The sequence below is a fragment of the Rhea pennata genome, chromosome 18, assembly GCF_028389875.1.
Source record: "Rhea pennata isolate bPtePen1 chromosome 18, bPtePen1.pri, whole genome shotgun sequence".
Classification (NCBI taxonomy): Eukaryota; Metazoa; Chordata; class Aves; order Rheiformes; family Rheidae; genus Rhea; species Rhea pennata.
In genome coordinates this window covers 3,657,623-3,685,418 of record NC_084680.1, presented here as the reverse complement: position 1 = coordinate 3,685,418, position 27,796 = coordinate 3,657,623, and the positions used below count along the sequence as shown (strand labels likewise).

The 27,796-nt window shown below is 49.1% G+C and overlaps 1 protein-coding gene across 3 annotated transcripts in view; it reads left to right on the top strand.

Moving 5' to 3' along the window:
* Nucleotides 1-27,796, top strand: part of RGS3 (regulator of G protein signaling 3) — a 71,998-nt gene that overhangs the window by 18,654 nt on the left and 25,548 nt on the right. For all 3 annotated transcript variants that reach the window (XM_062591322.1, XM_062591323.1, XM_062591324.1), the window contains 4 exons: nucleotides 166-356; nucleotides 2,011-2,094; nucleotides 9,372-9,483; nucleotides 15,512-15,552. In XM_062591322.1, coding sequence (XP_062447306.1) covers nucleotides 166-356; nucleotides 2,011-2,094; nucleotides 9,372-9,483; nucleotides 15,512-15,552 — 428 coding nt within the window. The remainder of the gene's footprint in view (nucleotides 1-165; nucleotides 357-2,010; nucleotides 2,095-9,371; nucleotides 9,484-15,511; nucleotides 15,553-27,796) is intronic.

The following is a 27,796-nucleotide window of genomic DNA, read 5'->3' as shown; positions in this document are numbered from 1 at the left end:
TGGAGTGACGAATACCCTCACAGCTCTCCGTTCCAGTTACTCCCCTTAGGCTTTGTGTGCCTTCCTCCAGCCTGTGCTAGCAGGAGCAGAGCTGACAGCATGCAGCAACTCTGTGGGAGCTCTGCTCTGACTCTGTGTTTCTTTCTGCTTCCTTTGTTGGTCCAGGAAACATGTGTAAAGGGAAATCACACATGGGGTCTGGGAGAAAATCCAGGCTGATGAAGACTGTGCAGACAATGAAGAACTACGGGAACTACCAGAACTGTACTATTGTGCGGCCACACATCCCACACTCCAGCTATGGCACGTATGTGACGCTGGCTCCCAAAGTGCTGGTGTTCCCCGTCTTCGTACAGGTGAGCACATCTGGAACTGAGATGTTAAGGGTGCAAATGGTGCCCAGTACAGCAGCTTGTACCAGAGCTTGCTGCCGTAGGTAGGTCCATGCTGTCACGCAAAATGCATCTATTCCCCACCAGGATATACCACGAACGCATGGATTGCCCATCATTTTCAGCTCTCTTCTCCGGGGCTGGCTATACTTAGTGCGTGGGTACTTTCTCTAAGAAAATGATATCCTGCCATAGTGATGTTCTGTTGGACTTTCTTCTTTTAGCTTTCAAAATCTGGCCCTTGGCTGCTTGGACCAGGAGAAGGTATCTCAGCCATTGTGTTTCAGCAGTCAGCTTTGCATGGTTGAGGATTAATGTAGTTTCTTCCTGGGAATTCTGAGTGCCATTAATCTTAGTGTGTGAACAAGGGTTTTATAGACTTGCTGCTGGCCAGTGCCAAAATTGCTGACTGGGATCCAGAGCAGTAGTAGCTTGGCAAGATATTCTCACTCCCCAATTTTATAAGTGATTGTCTCTGAAATTCAGCCCTGAATTTGATGTGGTAGGTTGTCCTAACTGCCTCTGTGTCTCATTTTGTTCTTTATACGACCAGAACCTCAGAAGTCTAATGTGATCCTGTACATTTAAGTACATTGATGAATATATTAATCAATGTAGAAGCCTCTGAGGCTGTGGGAAACCATCCACCTTCTGTTAGCAGCAATGATACTCTCATGTCAGCTCAGACTCAGATTTCCTTTGAGCCCAAACCTGTGATCTGTGTTATCTTTCACTTGGACCTTAGTGAACTCCTCCGGGGCAAATGTGCGCCTGGGCCTGTTCTGAGAGGCAGGCTTGTGCTCATCTCAGTCTTCCCTGATGGCATGAGAGGTGGCCACTCAGGTTAACATCAGTGCATTCACCAAACATGGCTGCGTGCATGGTTTGTATTTTAGTAGGAACACAACTGGCCCTTTGACTCTTTCTAAAGCTTGTGTCTCAGATTGAGTCTGAGCGGTCTGCCACTTCAGGAGCTGCTTTTTCTCCTTTGCACTGTTTCATACTGCAAGGATTCCTGTCCAAGGAACCTGTACCTTCACCCCTGCCCATTGGACATGATGCTCAGGAGGATCATCCAGGCTTGTTCAGCAGTTAGGGCAGCTGATACCTGTCCAGTTCTTCCATGCTAAATTGAGATGAGCTGAAGGTGCTAAGGGTGCAGTGTGGCATGAGAAAAGGGCAGCCTTCCTAAAATCCCGGAGAGAGTAATTCATAAAATCATGTAGCTCAGATATTCTTTTCTGAAGTTAGGTGAGAATCTAATGTGCTGCTGCTGTGGTTGGGTTTCCTGCTAAAAAGCAGACATAGCCAAGCCCACGCTTTGTAGAACAGTTAACGTACAAAGAAGTGCAAGCAGCTGATTGTCTTTTTATAGTTGAGTCTGACGTAGGTGTTGTAGGTGTTAAGTGCAAGGTTTTGTGTTTATCACAAAACTGGATTGCAAACTTTCTGTCCTTTTGAGTACAGCATGGGGTGGCTTTTGACTGCTTCTCTCGGAGTGATTTACAACTTAAAGTGAAGACAGAGTGGGTTGGGTGGGCGGAAAGTTTTGCTGGCAAACCACACTTCCAGTGGAAGGTTTGACTCTTTGTTTCCTTTTTTCTTCCTTCAAATTTAGCCCCTAGATCTTTGCAACCCAGCCCGGACTCTGCTTCTGTCAGAGGAGCTGCTCCTTCATGAGAGCAGAAGCAAGACTATACAGGTAAGGCTCTTTCCACGCTGTTTGAGCTGATACTTTCCAAATACACTTTACTGCAGGCTCAAATATTATGTTGAGAAGTGGAATGTTTTACTTTGCAGTATCTTCATTAATGAGACATTCAGGAAAAACTTCTAGCTAGTGTATTGTGGGATAAACTAAATGCCAAAACTCTTCTCTGCTAGAAGTCAACTCTTTTTCTCATCTCCTTTATGCTCACAAAGAAGTGGCTGCGCGTGGCAAATACGTACCAGGCACAGCCTAGCAGCTGAGACCTCCTGCAGATCTCCTGGCTCAGTGCTGGGATGAGGAGGCAGGGAAGGAGGAAGCTTAAGGGTCTTTTGGGCAAATTCAGAGACCTAGACACAGAACTTGCTACAGAGCTTTCTAGAAGTTTAGCTCCTGAAAGAGATCATGTTTCCGGTCCAAAAGTGTCTCCTTTTTGTTACTTTAATGTTTTGCTGCAGTACTATTGGGGGGGGGGGGCTATTAAAGTCTGGGGAAACAGCTTAGCTTTGGCTACATGCTGAACATGTGTGTGTCTCAGTTCTCAACATCAAAACTGGAGAAGTTTGGAAAAGTTGGCTACATTTTCTGTTGGCTTCAGTTGGATTCAACTATAAAGTCTGCAAAACGTTGGAGTTTGGGGTGGAAGAAGTGGCTCTATGAACAGCATCCTGGGAATCCAGGAGAGCCCACGCATACATTGCTTGCCAGCATAGCAGGAAACTGCAGTTTCTTTCAGGGCATTGTCAGTGAATCTCGCTGCTATACAGAATAATTTCCTTTTGAGTTTTGTTGAACAGAATGATGTATCATCTTCATAAAACTACAGAGGAATTTTAACTTGACTAAACTTAGTTTCTGTGTAACACCTTCTGACAGCAGAATCCCTGAAATGCACGATATTGCTCACCAGTGGCACAAAACAGTCTAAGACTGTATTGTGTTAAATGACTTGTCTCTCTCTCTGTTTTTCAACATGTACTTCATCCCTCTTTATGATTTCATATGCTATTTTTCCCCACAAAAGTACATGAAAAATTCATCATCCGTTTGGAAACTTGTCCCTGATCTGTAAATAAAACTCTTCCCCTGTCTGTCCTGCTGTTCTACACTGTTCCAGGTCTTCTAGGCTCCTCTGTGAATGAAAAATCAAATAAGCACATAACTGTGTAGCGCAGCTGTGCTGTGATGGCTTGAAAATAAGGTGGCCAAGCTGAAGTCAGGATGCTTTCGCTGGGTTGCTTGGAGTTACTTGCCGTCAGGTCAGACTCAGAGCAGAGTCCAGCCAAATGGGAAATAACTGTGAATAACTTTAATGTGATTTTAATCCAGGGTGGAACATGTGTGTATATAGAGGTATTCATATTTAGATGGAGTGTCTCAGTGTAAGCATGTCTGGAAGAGGTGTGCTGCTCTGTCACCAAATGGCTGTATTAGCCATTTTGGAGACATAGGTGTAGACAGAATCAGAACAAGGACATGGCAGGGAAAGGAATCTCTATTAGCTTATGATGCCCTGAGGATGAGCATGAGACTGGAAGAGAATTTCCACATTCGAATTATCACCTGGAAAAGGAAAAAAATGGTGTACACTGGCCAGGAACACGAGACAGGATTTGAGAAGGATGGTGGCTTGATGCCATGGTATCCATGTAAGCCTGGCAGAGGGGCAAGGCAAGAAGTTGTGGCTGAGCATAATGGAAAATAGAAGCAGTGAATGGGAATGAGCATGTAGCAGCATCTGCTTTGCAAGATAGGAGCCTTTCCCTCAATATGCACCCGGGGGTGGTGCTGAGCCCAGCATTACTGGGAGCAAATGATTGTATCTAACGATACTGGGACATCATCCATGTTCTGTGGCATGGCCTTTTTATGTCTGCGGTGAATCACTTACAGCATCATGGTGGAACTTTGACAGCTTCAAAAAAACAATGTATGTCTCTTTGGAAAGCCAGAAAACTCCCATATCTTGGGGAGCAAGGGTGTCTGCTTTAGTCCTGAAGAGTTATGAGAAAAGGGAACCTAAACTTTTTAAGCCAACAAGACCTAAAATGACCTGGCCACAATGGAGTTTCCCTAGTACTGAAGGACTGTGACTTCTTTTTCATCTGACTTGAGCTCAGTGCCGCTGCTTCCTGCACAGAGGCTCTTTCTGATGAGTCCTTTCTTCCTTGCTCTGTGTGGCTTCCCATATTTTCTCACTGCTCCTTTCATCCCACCTCTCATACTGGACCACTACCCCTGTGGTTTGCAAGACTGCTTTCTGGTTGTTATTCATCTTTGGTTGAGTTACTCAGGAGAGGAGATCTTAGGTGCAAGTGCCTGGAAATGGAGATCCTATTTCATTTTTAAAAAAACTAGAATCTTTTCTCCTTGGCAGTTTTCAGGTCAGACACTGCATCCATGTCTTCGAACAAACTCTCCCATCTCCTGAAGGAGTGAACCTATCTGTCTCTGGAGGCTTGCCAGGATCTGTCCTTTCCCTGATCTTACCTCTGGGGCAATCCTCATTCAGGCCTTAATCACATCCTGTCTAGACTTTGTTGCAATTCCCGCTTTTATGGCCCTCTGAAATCCCTCCAGCCTGTGGAGTGCCAAAGGAATGAGCGTGATGCAGGCCATTATGTATAAGATCTTGAACATGATTTTTGCCTTTTTCTGTTCGTCTCTAATGTACCTGGAGGCAACTTTCTAGCACCTAGAGGTACTTCTATGACATGAGCAGTGTTCAGCCTCTTCTCTGCTTTCTTCTCTGCCATCCCAGCAGGGTCTGCAGTTCAGGATGATCCTCTGTTGATCCTCGAGAGGCCCCAGACTTGCAAGGAGTCTGGAGGACAGGGCCTGGCACGCCCAAGTTTTATGCCCTTCTCTGCAGGGCAGCAGGCTTCTCTCTCATTGGAAGTGCTGCTCTACAAGATCCTAGCACTACTGGCCTGGGATGAGGGGGTTGACAGCTCCTTGTTTCAGTGGGGTATCTGGATTTGGCAAGCCCAGTGAGTTGATCAAAACCTTACTCCGTGGCATAGATGTTTCAGGATCCTGTTCTCAGTCTTTTTTAGACACTTCTATTTGCTCTCATATAGTAGAAACCTCCACTTTCCTCCTCTCTCCTCCACAGTAGTTCCTCTTACTTTGTCCTTTTCTGTCTCTTTATGCCCTTCTCTCCTTCACTTTTAAATTAGGTGGCACCATACTCATGTTCCCCCTGCTGCAAAGCTGCTACTCTTGCCAGCGTGTGAGCGGAGGTGTGTGCTGCAGAGCCCTCGAGGCCTGCGGTGCCTGCTCTCCCCAAACGTACAATACAGTAAAATACTTGATTCTAATAAGCCATGGTGAGGCAGAAGGTTGACAGCTGAAGCCTTCATCATGTGCTAGGCCTAGGAATTTAGTCGCCGTCACCTAAGGACCCTGCCTGGTGTACCTGCAAAAGTGTAGACCGCTTCTCCTGTTCGAACAGGGCTCAGCTGCTTGGTGTTGAGATAATAAGCTGTGGAAACTTGATAACGTTTGATCATGTGCTCATATTCTTGCGGTGTCAGTGAGAACTAAGTGAATAACTGCTGGTGAACAGCTGTAGCTAAGAAAGCTAGTAACACTTTGAAGCACATGATCAGGGGAGTACCAAATAGAAGCAGCTGGGTGTTATCACCCTCTATATGGGGAGCTAGATCAGCGTCAATCTGATGAGTCCAGTAGTGATGTCTGCTTCATATTGGATACTGAAAATTTGGATGGGCTCCCAAGAGAGTTAAAAGAATAACTCAAGATTTGGAAAATCTGGGTTATAGAGGAAGAGTAAGAAAGTTTCATCCATTTAGCTCAGTCCAGTGGTTGAGGCCTCATGAACTCTGCAGATAAAACCCTCATACTGGTGTAACTTGAATTCCTCTTGGGTTTGCAGCAAATCCTTTCTGTTGATATAGAATCCTGTATTGGTAAATTGATATAAAATGTGTGGTTCAGCCCTAGGGAGGATACTTGGCTAAGAGGTCTCCACTAAGCCACTGGACTTGCTGTAGCTGGCTGTGGACAGCATTGTCTGGCCAGCAATGCAGGGGATCATCAGGATGTTCCCTTTTGCCATCTGCATGGTTTAGCATAAAAGACCCAAACAGAACCTCCGTTCAGGAAGCAGAGAAGACTGCAGTGGCACTGAGCTCGAGGCGGATGAAAAGAAGTCACAGCCCTTCAGTACTAGGGAAACTCCATTGTGGCCAGGTCATCTTAGGTCTTGTTGGCTTAAAAAGTTTAGGTTCCCTTTTCTCATAACTCTTCAGGACTAATAGATCTCTGCTTCTCTTTATTTCCTCCATTCTTTCTGTTTTGCTGAGCATGACTGTGAAACTATTGCTAAAGAAAGGGAGAGGGCTATCAGAAAACAGCCACTGGCTCAGCCTTTTCTTGCCTGGGACAAGTGGGCTGGATTTGCAGAGACCCATCGTGTTGGCAACTCCGGTGCTGCACTGTTGCAGTTATAACATGCAAACCCCCCCCCCCCCCCGATGTAACACCAGTGGTGGTGGCTGTCCATGTGCAAAGATGGGCGGAAGAGGAGGGGTGTAGGGGAAAGTTAACTGTTCTTAAGCCCATGGGTGAAGGTACTTTGGTTGCAACGTTGAATTTCAAGCCACCATTTCATAATATTTTTGTTAGCATATACGGCTTTACAGGACATGATTATTTACTTCCTCCTCCTGTGTTGGAGCTCTGTAACAGAAGCAGAGACGTGCCTACCTCTGTCTTCAGAAGAGTCCATTCATCTTGCCATTTGCTTGCTTTCTCCTTTTGGGGTGTGAAATTAGTTCTGGGAAATACAAATTAGTTATGGGAAATACAAAGATACTTTGCACTCTACCAGGAAGGTCTTTGGTGGATTCTGTGTCCTGGATGAATCCAGGTGCTCTATTTTGTTTTTGCTCTTTCCTGTGTTTTTTCTTGGTAGACATTGGATCTTGCAAATGGTTATTGGAGATGTTTTCCAGCTCGCCAGTGGTGTGCTGGCAGCCCTCAGCTGAGCTCCAGTCACTCGTGCTAGCTCTCCCCTCCCATTATATCTGCTCCCATTATATCTGCCTTAGGGTCTTCCATGATTTGAGTTTCCTGTGCTCAGCTCTCCAGGCACAAGCAGAGCAGCCCTGGCCCTGGCAGCCCTGGGGCAGCTCCCATCCCCACCTCCACAAGCAGGGCCCAGTAGAACCTGGTCTCACGGTGCTGGTGTGGCTGGAGGAATAAGCAGCTGCTTTCTGCATTTTCTTTTCTCCGTTTCCACTCTTGTCGCTTGCTGGTCATGCTTTTAATCTCCTCTGCTCCATTGATTTGCTCTTAAAATCCCTGAACATCTCTTTGAGGCTGAGGGAACTGGAATGGGACCAGATGTGTCCGAAAAAGGAAGCCTCTTGGAACAAGACAGGCATGGGAGAAAGTTTGTAGTGCAGTTTGTGTTTTGTTATTCCTTGCCTTGATAACAAGGTCAAAAGTATAGAAGAGGGTGAATGTGGGCACTTGGCCAACAGTATATTGAGCGCAGGGGAAGGGATTTTCCAAATAATACAGAGAGAAGCAGACACTCCCTGGTTTAATTGCCTACTAAAGTTATGCTTGTAGCTTTGTGCTTATTAAGAATCCCGCAAAAATAAATTAGCACAGCAAGGAGCAATCTTGTGGCAAAGGGCTGATTTTTGGCTTCAAAGCCAGATGCTGCTCCCCGATGTGAGACTCAGTCCTGTGTGATAAACTGTCCCCCAACTTGTCTGTCTTCTGACATGTGCCCATCAGCCGCTGGGCACAGAGACAAATTGTACCGGCAGTGCGTCCCCATAAACAATGACTCAGTCCCTGTCCTGAGCAAAGTCACCTTTCAGAGGGCAACTTGGTGGTGACGGTGGCAGCGGTGCCAGCTACCCAAGTCCCTGGGATACTGGGTTATTTTCTGCTTTTGAGAATGAGTTGCTACGAGTTGGCCATGAAACCTTCGTCATTGTTGCTCAGCGTTGTACAGTGGCAGCTCCTGGTGACAGCAGCCTCTTCCACTTTGCTCTGGGAGGTGTTTCATAGACTCATAGAATTGGTAAGGTTGGAAAGGACCTCTGGAGATCATCTAGTCCAACCCCAAACAAGTGGCCCATACAGGGATCAAACCCATGACCTTGGCATTATCAGCACCATGCTCCAACCAACTGAACTAAATCTGTTTGGGAGTGTGGAAGGGATTCAAAGTTAAAAGCAGCCATGAGCTCCCATGATGTGTCATGTGCTTGGAACAGTGCATGTTTGGACGTTCTGCAGAAGGCCCAGAGTGCTGACATATTGTGGTGGTTTCCTGGGATCTTCTAAGCCTGGGGTTGCTGTCTGCCCCCAACTGCTGCCTGAGAACAGGACAGGCTCAGAACTCAGCCACGAGCTTCTCAGTCAAGGATCTTCAGTAAAGTGGAGGAGCTAATTCTTCGTATTTTAAGAACTATAATAATCTGTAGTGATTGTACCAGAGATTGCAGTCAAGAGGCAGAAAGAGAACAAAATCTGCCTCTTGAGCTGGGAGCAAATGCCACTGCTCCAGAGTAACTCCTCTCCCAGCTTCTAGGACACTTGAGTCACTGTTCAAGCACAGAGCTGGGCAAGACACTCAGTTTAGTATTTGCTTTCCAGCCATGAAAGTGGTTTAAAGGTATAAGGTTTGCTCCTACAGCTGCCCACTTTTTTTGTTTGTTTTTTTTTGTTTTGTTTTTTTTGGGTTTTTTTTTTTTTTTTTTTTTTTTTTTTGAAAAGCCAAACTTACTCACTAAAGGGGAGCGAAACAGTATGTGTGAAGACTGAAAACAGTAAGAAGCTCCTTAGTGAGCCTGTGCGGGGCGATTACTGTTGCTTTTAGGCTGCAGCTTCCACCGTGTTAGGTTTAGTCACCAACTCATTCACTCCTCCTGCTCCTCTGATTTATAACTTATGTAAATGGGAAGTGACACGAGCGAGCCGGGAGTTTGTGCGTGCACGTCGTTACACTGTCGGGCAGGTTTATCCCTCCTATCACGGGACTTCACAAGCCTCATTAGGCAGCTGCCAAGCGCCAATGACGATCTGGTGGGAGCCTTGTCTGCAGCTTGCAGTGAGCAGCGTAGCTCGTGGCAGTGCAGCCCCGTAACCCCCTTAGGACAGGGTGTCTGGGCTGCCTCTCATGGCTGCTGCATCTCCTTGGGGCAGAGGACTTTCGGAGAACGCTGCCTCTGTGCCAGAAGATACGTTTCATATAGCTTCTCCTTTCCTGGTGTTGTGCCCTCCAGGTGACCCTTTTTGTCTACTCCGACTTGCTGCTCTTCACAAAGGAGGACGAACCAGGGCGCTGCAATGTGCTGAGGAACCCTCTCTACCTGCAGAGCGTCAAGCTTCAGGAGGGTGAGTGTTTGCAGCAGTTGGAGACTTATGGGATGTTTTCTGGGCTGCTGTCTGTAAACAGGTTTCTAGCCAGCAAAGGGGCAGTAGAAGTAGCCTGCGCAGCACCCCAGCAACCTGTCGCTTCCAGTATGCGGCAGTGCTGCTTGACTCATGCTGCTAGATCTCCCTCCTCAGGGTGCTGGGCCATCCTTGCATTCAGCTGGTCGCAGGGAGCTCCATCTCCTAGGAGACCTCAGAGATGTTCGGGTACCACCAGCTCCCAGGACTTTCCAGAATGCTGTTCCCATGGGTGGAACAGGGACTTCTGAGAGATTTGGGGCAGACATTTCTAAGGGTCTTGATGTGCTGGGCTGTTCCCTTTACCCTAGCCTGTCAGTGCTGTATTGCTTACAGTGAGAACTAGCTGAGGGTGAAAAGGGAAGTGAAGTTTTGAGGTTTCCCCTGTGGTGCCTCGAGAGAGCTGAGAGGCTGTCTCCAGGAGAGTCAGGCCAAGCCCTACTGACCTTTGCTTATCGTACTTCCCTCTTCAGCCACCCACGGTTTTCCTCCTTGCTAGTGTCCCTCCCCCATACATACCCTGTCTCTGAGGAAAGAGCAAATGCAAGCCGGGGGTGGCGGGGGGGAGGCTTTGTGCTTGCTCATACTCAGTTTGCTGTTGAGGCACCTTCATGTCCAGCTGAAGGCTCAGGGAGTGGTTAAAGGGTAGAGGGAATGGCTTGAAATCAGTTATTTCACGTTGCAATGCTGAAGTGATGTGAAAGATGCTCTTTGCTACTCAGTCAAGAGAGGAGTGAAAGAATTGTTCCATCGCATCCTATTTCTTAGTGTGGAGGCACTTCCTGGCCCCGGCGCAGTCCCGCTTTGTTCCTTCCTTGGTGCAGTCTGGCTACATGCTTTTTTTTTTTTTTTTTTTTTTTGTGTGTGTGTGTGTACATTTGCTTGACAGCATTAGCAAGGGGCTATGGCCCTGCCTTCTCCTTGACCACACGCATCAAGTATTGCTGGAACAGGGTCGTATGTGAGAAATTCTGTTTAGATATAAGCCAAACCATTTTTTTTCCATGAGGGTGATTGAATCCTGGAGAGAATTGTGGGATTTCCATCCTTAGAGGTGTTCAAGACTTGACTGGACACAGGCCTGGGTGCCCCGATCTGATTAGACATGCTTTGGGCAGGGGATTGGGCTAAAGACCTCCAGAGTCCCTTTCCAGCCAGAATTACTCTGTTGTTATTGATGCCTCTGTGAAGGGGACAGTCCTGTGGTCTTCAATCTGTGCTTCCCACCGAGAGGGCTTATTCCAGAGCTGGGCTGATTCTCCAAAAGGGGCGATTTACTAGATTAATTTTGTCGTTTCCTCTTTGTGACATGTTCAGAGGGAGACTGTGATGCTCTTTGAGTGGAGCTGGAAGCTCTGCACACAAGCTGCGGCTCTCCATGTGCCCCACATCGTTGTGAGCTGCAGGGCTGGGTATCTGCAGTGCTGCGCTTGGGCACCTGGACACTGTGGGTTGCTCCTCAGTTGGTACTGCATGTTTCCAACAGTGTTTCTGCTCCCACATTCATTCACTGGTCTGTTTGGTGGGGGCAGAAACTTGATCAGGGAGAAGAGGTGGCACAGAGTGCAAGCTGTTTAGAAAAGCCAGTGAAGCTTTGTGGGAGTTTGCTGAGCTTGTTCTGAGCGCGGCTTCTTCTCAAAGGTGTGCAAAAAAACTGTTCCTCACTGAAGTGCTCATTGAGTAGTGTCTAGTCCTGGAGCACTTGAGTCTGGGTAAATGCGTGTGACTCTTGGCTGCTCTCAAAGGCAGCTGTGTAATCCTGCTCTTGTTTGCCTGCTTGAAGAAATGAGCTTTCCTGGGGCTTGTCCTGGTGGTGCAACGCCGGCTCCATGCACAAAGGTCTATCGGCAGCTCGGTGCTAGAGTGTGCCTCCTAAGCTCAGGCAGGGCAGTTGGATGTTGTGAGCGGTTGTGTCCCATTTATTTCCTTGTTGCCATAATAACTTGGCTAGATCACATCTGGAATAGTTTATCAAGCTTCTCCGAAGGGGATGTTTGTCTCTGCAGCACGGAGCCTGCCCACGTATGCTCTGCCTCTCTGAGAATCCAGCACCCTCGCCTTTCAGGCACTCGCCCTCTGGATTTGTGCTTCAGAACTGGGGAGAACGAGCAAAAAGATGCCTGTCCTTTTTTTTTTTTTTTTTTTTTTTGGCAGGGATTTTCTGTTGGTCTCCTAAATAACTGAATGGCACATTAATAGGAACAGGCGTATTGCTGAGTATAACAATTGAGACATCTCCGGTACACTGAAGACCATTGTGATGTTTCCTGTTTCTGCCGCTTGCTGCACTGTGCAAAAGCAAATCAGTATAATCTGCTTTACAATGCTCCGTCTTCCTGCTTTAGAAGCTGAGTGTGGCTGATGAGCACCACACCAGCCAACGTTTCCAGTGGAACTGGGCTAGTTTCCTCACTAGATACTGTGGGAATTTCCATGCTCCGATCACTGCCTTGCTGGGCTCCTGGGGTGGATGTGCTCTGCTTTGGGACAGAAAAGAGCTCTTACATTGAGCAGCCTGAACGAGGTCCCCGCCAAGCTATGAGCCTTGTCCCTAGCTGGGATCCTGATGAGGATCCTGCAGACAAGGATTTCTCCTATGGCATGCTGCTTTGCTGTCCCTGGCTTCCTCACCCAACCTCTCCTACGGCAAACAGCTCCAAGATTGCTGGAGGCCTGTGATTTGTGGGGCCTCTGCCCGGAGCTCTCCTCTTCGGGTGCTGGAGGCAGCCCTCGTCTCTGCAGGGTGTCTGCGCCCTGCCCTTCTGCCCCTTCCTGGGCTCTCCACCTGCCGGGCATGCCACGGGCCTTGCCGCTCTCCCCTGGGCTGTGAAAGGAGCAGAACCATCTTCCCTCTTTTCCTTTCTTTTTGACCCAAAGGCTGACATTCAGCACCCAAACCCTGCAAGCAGCGGCCGTTCGCTTTGGGTTGGGCTGGGTTGGTGGGCAGAGCCAGGGCGACGCAGAAAGCGGGAGCTACGTAGGTGCCCGCCCTGCCTGCGCGTGGGCAGGCGAGCGCGAGAGCAGCCTCCAGGGCTTGGCTGGAAGAGGGGAATGTGTCCCCACGAACCTCGAGGGTTCCTCCCTGAGCACGGGGAGCAGCCCAGCCCCGGGGCAGGAACGGCTCAGGTTACTGGCAAAAATCCGTCCCCTGTCACAAGGCGTCAGAAAAAAACTGAAGCAGCTTGAAGAGTGTTTTTATTTTTTTTTTCCCGCATTTCCTCCTGCTTATTTCCTTCAGTGTTTCACTGAATTTGCCTGGGAGTACCGTGCTTAGCCGTCACAGCAGACCCGTGTAGCGACGAGTGGGGAAGCGAGCCCCAGGCTGGCGCCGGCGGCCAACTGCCGTTCCCTCGGCTCCGAGAGGAGCTGGGCACCTCCAGCGAGAGGAGCTGGGCACCCCCCCCCGACAGCAGTTATTTAAATAAGGAATCTACAAAGAGTTAAAGCCTCTGTTTCACTGTTGGGATCCCGGCTGGAGCATCTCCCAAGCAGCTAATTGTGCCCACCTCGATACGACAGGCTGGCAGGTGGCACTGAGGAAGCACGGTGGAGATGGCTTCCCTCTCCTTGCTTGCCAGGAAGGGGATCCCGCTGGCAGTTCCTGGTCGGTTGGTGCCAGGCTGCTGGAAAGATGGTCTGCTCTCCTCCAGCGCCTGCAGCTGCCAGCAGTGAGGAATCACAGCAGAGCTCCAGACTCGGGGCTGCCTGCTGTGTGTTGGTGGGATGGCATTCCTCTCTGGAAAATAGGCTTTAAACAGCTCCTAGTCCAGCAGCTGGCTCCGTGCTTTGTGTCCTGTAGCGGCAGTGCTGCTCAGCCCTGTGGATTATCAGGCAGTGAGCCTGCTGGGGGCAGGGGCAGGAGCTCCCCGCATCACGGCTCCCTCGGTGCAATGAGGAGCAGAGAGTCCCTTTGAGGAGAAGGGAAGAGAAACAGCAGAAACGGAACTGTGGATTTGTGGTGTGCTGGTGGCAAGCTCAGCTCTTGCCTCCCCAAACCCTCCTTTGGGGTGAAAAGTGCTGGCCAAGGGGCTCTGATCAGAGGCTTCAGCTTTGCTAGGCAACTGCTACCTGCTGGTCCTGCTGGGATTTGTGGAATAGGGTGTCAGGAGAGCGTGAGCAGAGCTGTGGAGAGTGATGAATGGGCTCTGCAGGTCAGGAGGGGAACGCTGGAGCCTGCTGGTGAGCAGTAGGCCAGGCTGCTTTCCCAGTGCTGCTCACTGCACAGGATGAAGCAGAGTGAGATTTATGAAAATACACAAGGGCGCCTTACGCGAGAGCTCTGCTCGAGTGGCCCAGTGCTGGGACTGGGCACAGTGTCCCCATAATGATGTTTGCAGGCTATTGTGCTGCAACGTGCTTTAAAACCAAAGCCTGCGGGGCCCCACTGGGCCGCTAGTGATAGAGCGAGGGCTGTGATTCCCCCAAAGGGCGGCCGGAAGAGATGTCCGGCAAACAACTCCAGGCTGTTGCACTTCGTGTATTTTGTAATCTCCATGAAGGGATGCAGGGGCCAGCTGAGTCTCTCAGTGGGTCACAGCTCTTATCTTTAACTCTGGGCTGCTGCCTCCATTGGGAGAATTGCTTTTCCTCTGGGAACAGGGTGTTTCCTCTATCAGTGCAGAGCCTGTTTCCATCATTAGCACAGCCCAGGCTTTTGAAATGAAGCAGAGCTTACACTGATACTGCTTTCAATAGGATTTGTGGCTGTGCCCAGACCGCAGAGCTGATCTCACGGCAGCGGTAATGTTGTTAAAAGGCCTGTGAAGCCTGCAGCCTAGCAGTGCTGCAAACTACCAAGGGCAAAGCTGGTGCAAGGCACAGTGGTGGGAAGGGCAGCGAGTGCACAACTGGCTCTTGGAGGTGGGATGTCCCCTCTTAGAGTTGAGGTGGCCTTGTCTTCTGGTGGCTCCATCTCCACCTGTGAAGCTGATATGTGCCCGGAGACGACTTCCCTTGGAGCTTCGGAGTCTCATGCCTCACCTGTAGGGCACAAAGACCAGGAATAATCCTCAGCGAAGCCTTTTTTGGGGGGAACAGGGGAAGGGTAAGCCTGCAGGAGCCAGCCTGGTGAAGCAGCAGGAGTTAATGCAACCCCTGGGACAGCTGGCAGTGAAAGGGGGAGGTGAACTGGGTGATTTTGTGAGACATGACTTGCTGCTTTGGTCATTGCATTGACTCCAGCCCCATGTCCCTTCGTAGCATTGTGGAAGCGCAAGTTGTGGGCTGATGTGGAGGGCTACTGCTTTTCTGGCTGTCTTTGGCTTTTTGGTTCTGCACTTGTTTCTCAAGCTCCCTGATCCACTCCATTTCACCTGTGCCCCTGGTTCAGCTCTATCTCCTTGGAGAGGCACTGACACCAGCCACTGGCACTGATGGAGAGCCCGAGACAGATAGTAGCTCTGTCTTAGCATCATGTTAACAGGGGTTCAGAGACAAAAGCTGGGAATAAGCAAGGACTTAAGATCTAGACCAGTCTAGCTAGTTCTCCTGGGAGCTAACTGTCTGCAGGGGCAGGATACTGAGAGATCAGACATGAGTGCCGGGGATGGCTATTTGGGCATAGTGGTCTCTGCATCCCCCAGGAAGGAAGCAGAGCTGTACATGCTGCGGCAGGCAGGAGAGCCTGCACATGGTTCTGTCTCAGGTTGGTCCTAAGTAGTGCGCAGATCTGGAGCCTGCAGTGGGCAGGAATGAAACAAGCCCCTTTCCAAAAGGGTGAACCCAAAGCAAAATCCCTAATGGTGCAGTAAGTCCATGTAAGATATCACGTGGGCGTAGCCTGCCCCGTGCATAGCCCCGCGTCAGTCCTACAGATGTGGCATACATCATTCCCAGATCACAGCCTGGTACTGTAGGATGACAACAATAAATATTCATTAAATGTTGTCTCTTGGCCAATTCCTCTGCCAGTATCTCTGCTTGGAGAAACGCAGTTGTAGCTTAATTTTGATCCTATTTTTCTTCTTTATAGGTTCAGAAGATCTGAAATTCTGCATCCTTTACCTTGCAGAGGTGAGTAGTGGTGTTTTTGGAATTACTTTCTAGTGGGATCTTAACATGTACTAACAATTCTTTGATTTTGTGCTCCTTTTTCTTGGGGCAAGGAGCACAAAACACTCAAAGGAGCATAAAATGCAAATGATTTTAACTTCCTTTGCAATGGCTGTAGCTGGAATATAGTAGTAAGAAGGTGTTACGAGGAATCTGTGACTCGCGAGGCTATGCCTGGTTACTCTTCCCCTTTCCCACATGCGCAGTAGGTGGAACTTCCTTGCTGCCTCTCACCTTTAATTTACCTTGGAGTTCTTTAGACCGGGGATAAATTTCTTGGTGAACTGTCTTGACTTTGTTGAGGGCACCTTGCTTTTCTTGTCAGCAAGTATTCAGATTTTAAAATCCACAAGTAGAATAAGGAAGCTCTGTGTAAAAGAAATGCCTGCAGATGGTGCAGGGTTGAGTGCTCTATACAGATTTGCAATCACTCAGATGTTGGCAGAGTTACATTTTTGTCATGAAGGAGCCAAGGAGACTGCATAACTTGTTCATAGTAAGTAGGCCTACCAAATCACTGAAATCTGAGTTTATTTGCTTTTCAAATAGCTTTACGTGTTCCTGGTTTCAAGGCCTTGTATTTTAGGGTGGAAATCTGGGTCTAGGAAAGTTCCCTAGGGCTTTGAGGAGAAAGATAAATATTGCTCGGTAGCACCATGATATAATAAGCTATTGTGAAAGCTGGATGAAAATACTCTGAATGAAAGCTGTTCACCTTTAGCAGCTGGGATTTGGGCCAAAACATGACTTGCTGCACAGCTTTGGGCAAACAAGTTCTTTCTCAGGTTTCGCTTTTATTCCATGCCTGTCCTGTCTCCTTCTCTAAGGTGTTGGCGCAGGAACTGCCACCTCATTTGTTTGCCCATCATGTTATCCCAAAGTAATGTCAGACTTGTGTGGCCTCTCTATAGATGCATAATCCCACTGCTGTGACTCAGAAATGCTGCAATAAATGATTGTCAGTGCCAATCTCAACAAGTGGGTGAAGCACTCTTGCATTTTCTCATGCGGTTGGAGGCTGACATTTAGTTTAGAAGCCTTGGTCCCATAAATAGAAGCAATTGAAAGCAATGGCTGAATTTCATGGGATGTTGGAAGGAGAAGTCTCATCTTTGTCAAGATGTAATGAAATGCTTTATTTTATTTTTTTTTCTGATGGGCGTAAATGGTCCTGTCTCTCTCAGCTCTGCTGTTTGAAATCTGGGGCATTCATTGCGGTTGGAGTATAGTAGTTGTATAGAAAATGTGAAACACTACTTATCTCCAGGTGTGCGCTCGTGCAGAGAACAGCAGGTATGGAAAGGCCATGCTTACGAGGTTCTGCAAACCTTTCTCCTTGCTGCTGTCTCTCCCAGGTATTTCAGAGCAGGCTGCAAACAGAGTGGCCGTGTCCCTGTGCTGTGGACCAGCAGGTCTGACTCATACCTGTACCCCAGCAGTAGGTGCTTATACCCTGGGCCTGGCCAGCCCATAGCTTTCAAGTGAAGTTGGGCAGTTCCTGGCTCAAACGCATCCTCCTGGAGATCAGGCCATCCCCGATAGCACTGCTTCTCTCCCAGACCCAGGCTTTGAGCCTGATGGTTTCCACTGAGCCAGGAAGTGGAACCTGACCCAAGGCCTGCCTCTGGGACAGGCGGAGAGGCAACTCTCCAGCCAAGTGGCTTTACTTGGGTCTTTTGTGCAACAGCAGCAGAGAAGGAGGCCTTTTTTTGCATGTCTTTGAGTACATGGCATAGTGGTAAATGGCCAACCTCAGGCTTGAGGGAGACAGTGCTCCTTTCACCCAAAAGGCTCACCAGACACTCCAGCAATGGGTGTTTTTGGTTCAGGAAGGGAAGCTGGAGAGCAAAGAGGCTGGGACTTGCCTATGAGTCAGCAGCGAGCTGGGGCAGGACGGTTCAGTCCTGCCTCCTCTGCGAATGCCCTTCAGGGAAACAGTGACCAAAAGTCCCAGCTCCGGGAGCTGAATGGAACGAGTGAGCAAACTGCAAGGAGTTGGGCTGGTGGCTAAAGCACGAGAACAAAAACCTTCCGCAGTGAGCGGCTGTGTGGCTGCATGAGCTGTCTTTTGCAGAAGTGGACCTCAGGTGAATGGAGATGAGGTTTTAGTAACTGGTAGGACACCATCCTGGGAACCAGCTTGGGAATATTTAAATACCTGCTTCATGCAAGAAAACTAAGAAGAGCAACACAGGTCATCCTTTTTTCTTCTTTCTTTCTTTTTTTTTTTTCCCCTCCTATGCTCACTTGTCAGCAATGAAGCTTCAGTTATAGGGTATGAGGGTGTCCTCCTGGGGAGCTGAGAGCTAGAAGTGTGTTGGGGGACAGTCCTCAAAAGGCATTGCTGCCAGCTGGCTGAGGACAGAGGCCTTGCGGGGTCTTGGATGCTGCGCTGGGCTGGTGGGAACCTTGGTTTGTGTTGTTAGGGTTTTCTGTGCAGTGGGGTGCACTTTGCTGTCAAACAAGAACTGGCATTTGGGCACAGCGAAGCAGCAGCCTTGTGTTGCAGTAGCATGCAGGGCTGTGGTGGGGGTCTCCGGCTGGCCCAGCACAGCTGTCCCTGCTGCCAGATGGCCATGGTGTCCATGGGCACCCAGCTGGACTCCCAGCTGTGTGACTTCCTTCTGGCCTGGTGCAAAGCTCAGGCTCCTGACTGACCGTGGGAACGAGCCCACTTCCCTCTGCAAGGATGGCTTCCCTGCTGAGAGGGGCTGGCCCCAGGTCACCCCACAGAGTCTTTCCTCTACCCGATGCGCATCACTCTTGCTCTTTGCAGCAAGCATTTCGGCTCTGTCAGCTCCAAGTTAGCTGGGGTCTGAGATGCCTGTAGCAAGTGAGAGATGATAGGGAAAGCAGATTGAATAGCCTTGTGCTCCTTTCTGCCTTGTTCATAGACCTAAAGGCTAGGGGAAGATAAGGTGTCTGGGATTCGGGAGTGAGTCTGGGCAATGTGATCTCCTGACAGAGTCATCTGCATGTTCACGGGGTGCAGTCTGAAAGCTCATTTGGTCCATAGTAGTTTCTTCTGTGCTGTGGGTCTAGGGCTTTAGTGGTTGTCATCATCTGAGCACTCGTTTCACCATAGTATCTGGCAAGCGTGCCCATTGTGTTGCACTTATGGGGTCTATGGTGTTGGTAGAAGCTCTCATATTGCTGTTTCCTACCCCATTTGCAGTGGGCATTAATGTACTTAGTGCTGCTGTGGATAGGAAGGGAGCTCACGGGGCCTGGCTGACCTCAAGCTCGCTGTGGGAATGGCTCTTGTCTCCTAGGCCTTGAGCTGTTGAGGTCCTCCTGCTCAATCCTCACCTGGAAGATGACCTGATTTTGCCTCATAAGGTAGCGTTTAGCATTTGGATCCTGTGTGATCTGGAATGAGAATGTTTCCTTGTCTTATCTGTTGCTTTATTTATTTTAATCGAAAAGGAAAATTCTAACCTTCAGGGAAACTGGAGGGTAATAAAAAAGCTACTGATAGTCATCCTGTCTACTCACTTGTAAATAAATCACTCCACGGAGTTAAAATCTTGTGTATTATGATTATTTACAATCAGATAGCAAACTGTCGTCTTTATGGTCTGGTGTAGGTTACAGCAGGAGTATTTAGTTGGACTCAGTTTTCTGGGGCATGAATTACAGTGTTCTGGGTGCTTGGATGTGCCTGGTGTGAGCGCCTCCAATCCTGCTGGTGCATATGCAGCACCCCTCTTGAAAGGGAAGTGCTAAATATAAGTTGGTATTGGAAAGGATAGAAATAGAAGAAGATTCTCCACTTAGCTGTCCACTCCTTTTTTTATTTTTATTTTTTTTTTAAGAGAACCACTTTAATAGTGCAGTTGAGTAAAATTGAAAGATTGCATCCCAGAGACAATTCTGACATCTCGATATTGGTCTTCATTCCCAGTTGTATGAAGAAAATTGTCATTTTGAAATATTTTGCACAATCCAGAAGTATCCCACTGATAGGAAATTGCAGATCAGTGTTTTATTGCATTGTTAGAAGTTTGAATCAAACCCAACGTGTTCAGACCAAATTGACTTAAAGTCAAATAGCTCATTAAGTTTTTTCCATTTTAAAAACGTTAGCAAAATCGATCCTTTTCTCCAGAAGTTTTCATCTGCAGACGCTGGATTTTCCCTTGGGAAATTGCTCCGACAGAAAATCTTTCCAATTCCAACTTCTTGGCCTGCAGTAATGAGAACGCTTAGAGACCCGAGCAAATTAATGCTGTGAACCTGCGCTTGATCTTATTGTGCGTCGGAGACTCGCGTCCTAACTCCGCACAGGAGATCCTCTGGGCAAGTGGCCGTGAAATGACGCTGTTGCCCCTCCTGCCCCCGTGTCCTGGCTCTGTGCGGATGCACCCTGCGCCCGCGTGGTCCCTTTCCTGCCACAGGAGCACCCTCGCACATGGATCAAGCGGTGTCCTGGCGGCTGGCAGGCATGTGTTTTGAACAACTTCTTTGAACTGAATCATAACGGAGTGAGGGGCAATGCCATAGTTCATGTATATATATGCGCATAACTTCTAGATCTTACCTGGAGCTCTCCCAGCCTTCTCCACAGGAGAATTCACTCTTGGAAGTGCCCCGTGTTCCTCAGGATTGAGCATTGCAAATCTAATGCCCGTATGGAAGTGGCATTGCCCGTTCCTGTAGCACAGGGGAAGAGCAGGGAGAACTGAGGTCTCTCTCTTCATATAGGTAAGCTAAACATTGAAAAAGCAATTTATTTTATAAGGAGATAAAGGCTCAGGGACAAGCTGAGACCTGGTAGGTGTTCAGCAGCACCTGCATGAATTTTGTCAGCCACTCTAGGCCTGTCATCAGTGGAGGGTTGCCAGGAGCTTTCTTGGGCACTGTCATGGTGGCTCTAGAGGACTGCGAGGCCGGTGGTTTTGTGTTGGGGACAAGGTCTAAGAGACTGGTCAAGGGGAGATACCAAATCTATGCAACGCAAGGGAGCAGTTGAGGGGAATTTGGTTAGTCAGGAACTTAAAAAGGAGTTATTAATAAATGAGAGGCAGTAATGCAAACAGATTGCAGCTAGAGCAGACTTTGTCAGAGGCACTTGGCTTGAAATGACACAACACTTGGCCTGAAAACCTTAAAAAGACAGGAAACTGCCGTGGTGCATAATAAATACATCTGTTTTGTCTCAAACTGCAACAGCATTTTCCGTGAGCATTGCTCTGCTAGGGAGGGCTTGGGAACGGTGGCTCTTGCTGTATTCCAACCAACATACTATCATTGGCATGGTAAAAGACAGCAAAGCATGCCTGATAAAATGGATATATGACTCGAAATTTGGGAAGCAGAAGATGATAAAGAGGATAGTTCACTGATAAAGCAGCAGGGCTTTGTTGTTAAGGGATAGGTGGAAGGTAATGACATATTTTTCATATCATCGTGGGGCAAAGAGGGCAGGACACCCTGGCACTGCGAGAGTCAAAAGTGACTTGGTCGGGGGAGGATGAGGTGAGGTTCTGCACTAGGATCTGGTGGGGGGACTGCCTGCAGGACCGGCCATGCGGAGTAAGAGCAGAGAGGAGCTTTTCCTCTGTTCAGGGTAGATGGGGCTGGGGGCAGGGGCTGGGTCTCATTAGGGCTGTGCAGGCTGGTGACTTTCTGCTTCGTTTTCTAAGCTGAAAGACAGCGTTAATAATAAAAGTTTGGAGTTTTGTCACCTTTGGATGGGATTTTCCCATTCCTCTGACCTCTGCCTCCAGAATGATAGCTAGAAGGCTTGCATTTTGTCTTGAATTTGTTTTTACCCAAAACGTGATGATTTGGGCAATGGGCCAAAGCAAAGGAAGTTGCTTTCTCCCTTTTCCTTTTTTCACAGTATTGCAGAGGATATGGTGCTGTCAGTCCTGCTGGCCCCATTCCTCTGCTCCCTTACAGGGCATGAACAGCCTGCAAGATGTTTTGCTCCCTCCTTTTGAAGTGCTCCATTTATACTTTCAGCTTGACAAAAATGAGTGACAATTTAGGAGGTTCATGGCCTCTGGGGCAGATGAGGCCTTCAGCCTCACCCAAACACAAAATACTGAATGCAAAGCTGGCCACTTAGCTCCTTTCAACTGAAGCTGAATCTCAATTTCCTTTAACTTGTAATAAGAAGAAAAGCTGTCATGTGTTGAATTTGTGGGCTGCTTTATTTGTCATTTGAGCTTGCAGCTGAGCTGATTGTACTGAAGTCAGGCGGAAGATCCTCTGGGATTTCTAAGCTCATCTCTCCCAGCATAGGGCTCTGGTGGAGTGGGCTCTGCTGCCAAGGCTAGAAGCGTTGGAATCAGTCAGTCTTAAGGAATTATCAAGAAGAGAAAATGTATGCTCCTTGCAGCCTGACCTTGTTGACTTTATTACATTAATTTGAAGCAAATTGAGAGAAGCTCAAGTATGTTCTTGTGCCTCTCCCTTCCTGCTCTTGGTCCTGCCCCATGTAAGGATAGGATTCTGCTGGTGCTCCACTGAGCTGTAGTAGTCAGAAGATGTCACCAAGTTGAAAATCCCTTCTTACTCTCTGACATTTCCTTGGCTTTCTGTGTGTCTCTTGAGCAGTGGCTTTTGGACAGTCCCTCGTTTCTGGGCTGCTAGAGCTGCATATCAGGCCAGGCTGTGTCCTGCGCTGCCCTCACCAGCACACATTGCCTTCAGTCATCCAGCTCACGTGCAAACCAGATGCTCAGTCTGCACAGGCTGAATCCTTCTGCCATGTCATGCCTCCTGGAATAGCTTAACTCTTTCCTGAGCAGAGGTTTCTGGTTGCCTTGATCCTAAGAATGGCAGGTACCAGCTGCTGGATTTCTCAGTGCTGGATGCTGAGATATCTGAGCCTGAACCTCTGGTACAGTCAAAGAAGGCCAGACCAAGGCTGCCAATATCTTGAAAAGTGCTTTTGAAGGTGATATCACATGAACTCATGGGCACGTTATCCCAAATGGTGGTGCATTCCTGAAATGCAGCCCTACCCTGCATCTACCTGCTGCTCCTCTGTGCAGGCAGGACCCTGGGCTCTGTTCCTTATTCCAGTCACTAGTTACTTATGTGGGATGATGTGAAGTGGCACCAGCAGACAAAACTCTGGATTGGTATTACCTATTCCTAAGGGACCAGGCAACTCCCTGGGCAATGAAAGCTCCCAGGTCAGATCTCTTCCAGCAGAGGAGAGAGTGCTTGTCTGCCAGTTAGGTTGCTCAGCAGTGGATGATTAGATAAATGGGGATTTAACTCTTAGATATATTCTGCTTCCCTGATTTTTGTGAATCTTTAAGCTGCTCACCCTGAATCTGAGTTTTGAGATGACTTGATGTACTTTCTGGAGCAGAAGTTCTTTCCAAAATTTTTTCCCACAGCTCTAATTCTGAGGTCACATTTCCCATATGTTGGCCAAAAGAACAACTCAAATGATGTGATTGAAGTGTTGGAGAGATTTGAGAAAGATTTAGATACTGTAGGATGGTTTTAGAGGCAAAATGCTGTTCCCCAGGGCCAGTTGTGCAGAGTGGGAGCTTGCTCTCTTCAAGCAAAGAAGAAATCAAGGCTGCATTAAAGGAAGGGAGATTGAGAGCTCCGGGGACTGTTTGCAGTGGATGGGTGCTGAGGGATGTTTCAGAGAGCAAATACAAGAGGTGTCCATTGAGCTCAGTGTTACTGTCACTGATGTTGCATAGCCTTGAGAGTCCTCTTGCGTGAGAGGAAAGGGCATTTGCAAAATGGGAAAGCAGTAGACCTGCTCTCTGTTTGTCAGAATAATGTTTGCAAACGGAGCTCTGTATCTGGCTAGTCTCAAAGCTGGAGTTTCCCATAAATGCTTGTCATCTAATAAGCTAATTGGAGACACCTTGCTGGCTTGTAAAGACAGACTGAGCCCTGTGTCCTTGTTGGCAGCTCCAAAAACAGGTGAAAAAGCTTCTTCAGGTCATGTTTCCCTCTTGGATGCTTAGCACATGTCCTGCTCTCTTGGCTATGCCTTGCCCTCATGCACTCTGCCTATGGCATCACTCTTCCCTCCTTGGCAGCAGTATTTCTTAATGCAACAGAGTCTGACTGACCTGGAGTGAGATGGGGTTGAGGTGGCCTCCAACATGAAGCGTGAGGTCCATCTTGCTGTTTTGTAGCATTGGTACCTCTCCCTGTTCATGGGTTTCTGTACAACAATGAAAAGCCCCTGTCCTAACATCCAGCCCTTGGTATCACAGGGAAGAAGGACACGTCCATCCTTTACCTTCACCTCTAGAGCCTTCCTGGCCAGACATAGGCACTTCTCTGCTCAGAGCGCTCTGTCCAGTGACTGTGAGCTCCGTGCAGATCTTCTGCTTAGGTGCCCATTAGATACTGCTACGTTCAGCCATCTCAGCCTTTGAATAGGGCGTGTGCTGCTACTGCCAGCATTTGTGTTTTGGGCATTGCCAGTGTGCCCAGCAGTCCAAAAAACACAGGAAAAGAAGTAGTGCCCCTGTATCCCTCTCAGCACACTGAACTGAACTTTCTCATCAGACCTAGCTTCGTGGGTCGTGACATAACCTGCCAGCAGTTGCCCATGTTTTGTGGACAGGATATTCCCAGGGCTTGCTGTTTCACCGGTGGATGGCTTGCTCTACAATTTAAAAGCTATTGTAGTCTGGAGTGCATTTCCGAGGTACTTCCCCTCTGGGATCTCTGCTGGAACTGGATTAAAACCAGTGCTCTGAACGTTTGAGACCAGAGGCTGGGCAGAGCTGAGCTGGGCTGGAAGCTGTGTCCCCATACCACTGTGATGTAAACCGAGCAGGGCTTAATGTTGAGAGACTGTGCTCGCTCAGGGCCCTGTGGGACAGAGCTGCTGGCAAACTTCGTCTTTGTTTGGGCTGATTCAAGCTTGTGTGTTGAGCCTGGCTTTATCCATAGTGTTATTACTGATGCTCCACTGCCACCCAGGCAGGTAGCACTGCTGAAGCGGGTAGGGAGGGAATCAAGGGAAGGGAGCAGAACTTCATCCCCTTGATCCTGCTTTTGACAACATTTACTCCAGAGAACTGATCGCCTCCCCTCACCTCTGTGAGTGTATATTGTAGCACAAGCCAGAGTAGGTTGTTGTGACAGTGAGATGAGAACAGCCCCCGGGTTGGGTTAGTCATGGAGTTCAAGACTCTGAAGGTCTTGGCGTGAGTTTGGTTTGTTATGATGTCTTTACTTTGCAGTAATGAGTAGGGCCGCACTCACGTTCCAAGTACTGTTGTGACAGGTCACACGCGGACCAAGCACAGAGGGGGCCATGCCTGTGGCGTGCCTGATCTGTGGCACTCGGGTCTTGGTGGTCCCTCCTGCAATGGAGTGATGTACTCATGGATGTCCTCCACTGATCTCTGTGCCAGGGACCCAGCAGTCTCTCTTTGGCTTGTGTCTGCCAGGCCAACTGGGAGCTTGGTTTGGGCTGACCATGGGTCAGTCATCTCTCTGCAGCCCTGGGGCCCGTGGGGCTGGGGCTCAGCCTGGAGAAGCATCCGCAGGTGGGAGCTTTTCCCACGTAGCAAAAGGGACCTTTTCCTTTGAGCAGTCTCTGGTCTTGGCAGAGACCATTTGGGGTCTGTGTTAGCTAAGCCGGGCCCTCCTCTGCGATAGCGCCTTGCGTCTTCCGCCCGCTCTGGCTATGCCCCAGCGCCGGTCCGGGGTCCGGCGCTGCCCTGGGAGCTGCAGTCTTGCTGGGGAGGCTTCCGCGCCAGCCGGCACGCAACACCTGCAATAACATGTTTTTCAAAGCGCTGGGGTGAATGCAGTTAGAAAGCCACTGGCAGCCACTTCAGTTGCTCGCTTTATCTGGTCGCAAACGCCCCCTTCACGCCATCTGCATCCTCCTTTCCCAGCAGTGCGAGATTAAACCGTGTTTTCTCTTTGTAAATATTGGCAGGGAAAGTGGCAGCCTCCCTGAACGAAAACAATAGCAGGGAGGCCGGTTCCCAGAGCGGGCCCTGAGCAGGGCCGCGGTGCGCAGAGGCGCGCGCGGGACGCGTTGCAGCCCCGGGACTAGCTGGCTTCCGCTGCTCCGGCCTCTCTGTTACGTGGGCGTCCCGAGCTCGGCAGTCGGCCGGCAGTTCGGTCCTCGGGCGGGGGCGGGCTCTGGGGATGCAAGCCGTAGGTAGAGCTTTATCCCACGTGACGGTCAATCCTGCGCCTGTCTGTCCTCCGTCTGGCTCGAACTCCACGTGCTCTGCAAGTAGGAGCCGGTGCTTTTGAGGCAGAGCGGGGTGCTCGGCCCCTGTGGATTGGGCTGCCTCTTTCCCATGCTTTGCTGCAGCCAGCTCTGCCTTGCATGTTATTTGGGGGGGGGGGGAGCACATTGATGGAAGAGACAGAAACGGGACCTCTCCCATGGGGATTGTGTGCTGGGGAGGTTTTAATACTGCCGTAAAGGAATAAGGTGTCGAGATCTTGCTGCCACAGTGTAAAAATGAATGTAAAACACGCTGGGGTTGAGAGGTCTGGACCAGTGCAGTTCACGTCACCCCTCAGCCCTGCCCGCAATGCCCAGGAGATGCGTCAGCGTGGGCTCCCTGGTTAGACAGGAGAGAAATAGTTTGAGAAAATGGGACAGCTGTCTCTCCTCTTTGACTTCTTGGATCAGAGGACATTCTCTTCTCGTGGCTTTAATATTCCCCAGGTGGATGTGTCTGGGCAGCCTTGGCGGCTTGCTGTGGCTGAGCGGGGAGGGACGAGGTCCTTCTCTCCGAGCAGCTGGTGGGGGCTGAGCATCACTTGCCAAGTTCAATCAAAGAGATGGGGGCTGTAATCGAATCAGCCAGGGGCTGCATGGCGGGATTAGGTGAGCTGTGCATCCGTCACAATAAAGGGGATGCGAAACGCTCAGCATGGACCTGAGTGGGCATTAGTTACAGCTTCGCTGTGGTCACCAGACTCTTTCAGCTGCATTGATGCCTTTTGAGCTCAACTGAGTCCTAAAAATTGTTCGCTTCCGCCTAGAGTGCTGGGTGGGGAAATGCCAGCCTAGATTTCCAGCAGGGCAGACTGGTAACCATCCTCTCCTCCAAAAGTCAGAACAACTACGTGGCTTCCTAGGAACAAGTCAGCGTGGTGGATCCTGGTGAACCACTTGCCTGTGGAACTGCAGAGATGGGGAAGTTTGGGTGGGAAGTGCTCAGTGTTCTGCCAGCGATGCTCAGAGCATCACAGCAAGCGAGTAGCAGCAGGGCAACCCCCCCCCCCACCTTGTGTCCTTGAATCGTGAACCACTGTTTAATGTTGGTGGCGTGTAAGTAAGTCTGAGCATGCATTTTCAACATTCAAGCCTGTTTCTACTGTAGGAATAAATGTGGTGATGTACTGACATCGGGAATATCAAATCTTGTCTTGCCTGCAAGTGTCCTTGGAAGGGCGAAAAAAATGTAGAATAGGGCATCTCTTTCTATATAGCTGACATATGAGGTTGGTTTATTTACCTTCTTAGTAGAGTTTTGGGGTTAAACATGAATGAACTGGCATCTAGCAGGGGGGGAAAAACGTAAATGGTGTGACTAAAAGGCATTTCCCTTTTCGGTTGTGTTGTGTCTCTTGAGTCACAAAACTGCAAGCTCTCTGCTGACCTTTCTGGGAAAAATTGGCTATCCGAGACCTGCCCTCCTGGAAGGAAATCCTAGGGGGAAATGAAAGGCCTTTTTTATGCTCTTTTAGTGCAAGACTTTTTTCTTCACAGTTCTGCCTTAAATTTCTACCTTTTTCACATTTAGCCACAGAATGAGATAATCCAGCCATGGGCATTTCTGGACTTTCTTTAAAGAGAAACCAACAAAATCCCAACAGGCATCGACTGCTAACTCGTGTTTAATTTTTAGTGAAAGAGATGAGCAGTTCAGGGGCTGGGAGACGTATGCTGAGGGCATTTTGTCAGAGGGTTTTTTTGATGGGTGGGATTTGGCCCAGAGAAGACATGTTAAGGAGGAGCAGGTCCATGCAGAAAAGTGTGTGTGTGTGTGTATGTAGGGAAGGGAGCAGAGCATGAGCAGAGGTGGCTGGGCTGGAAGGGGCTTGAGGTGGGCTCAGCTGGGATGGGTGTCTATCATTTCCTTTAATTTCTTCTTCACTGCGTGTTGCTCATCATGCATGGTTGGAGCTAGATACTGTTTTCAGAGTGACCCCTGATGCGTCTGCCTTGCTGAAGGAGCAGAAAGGGAGAGTCCAGCCCATCTGTGCACACCCGATGCCGTCG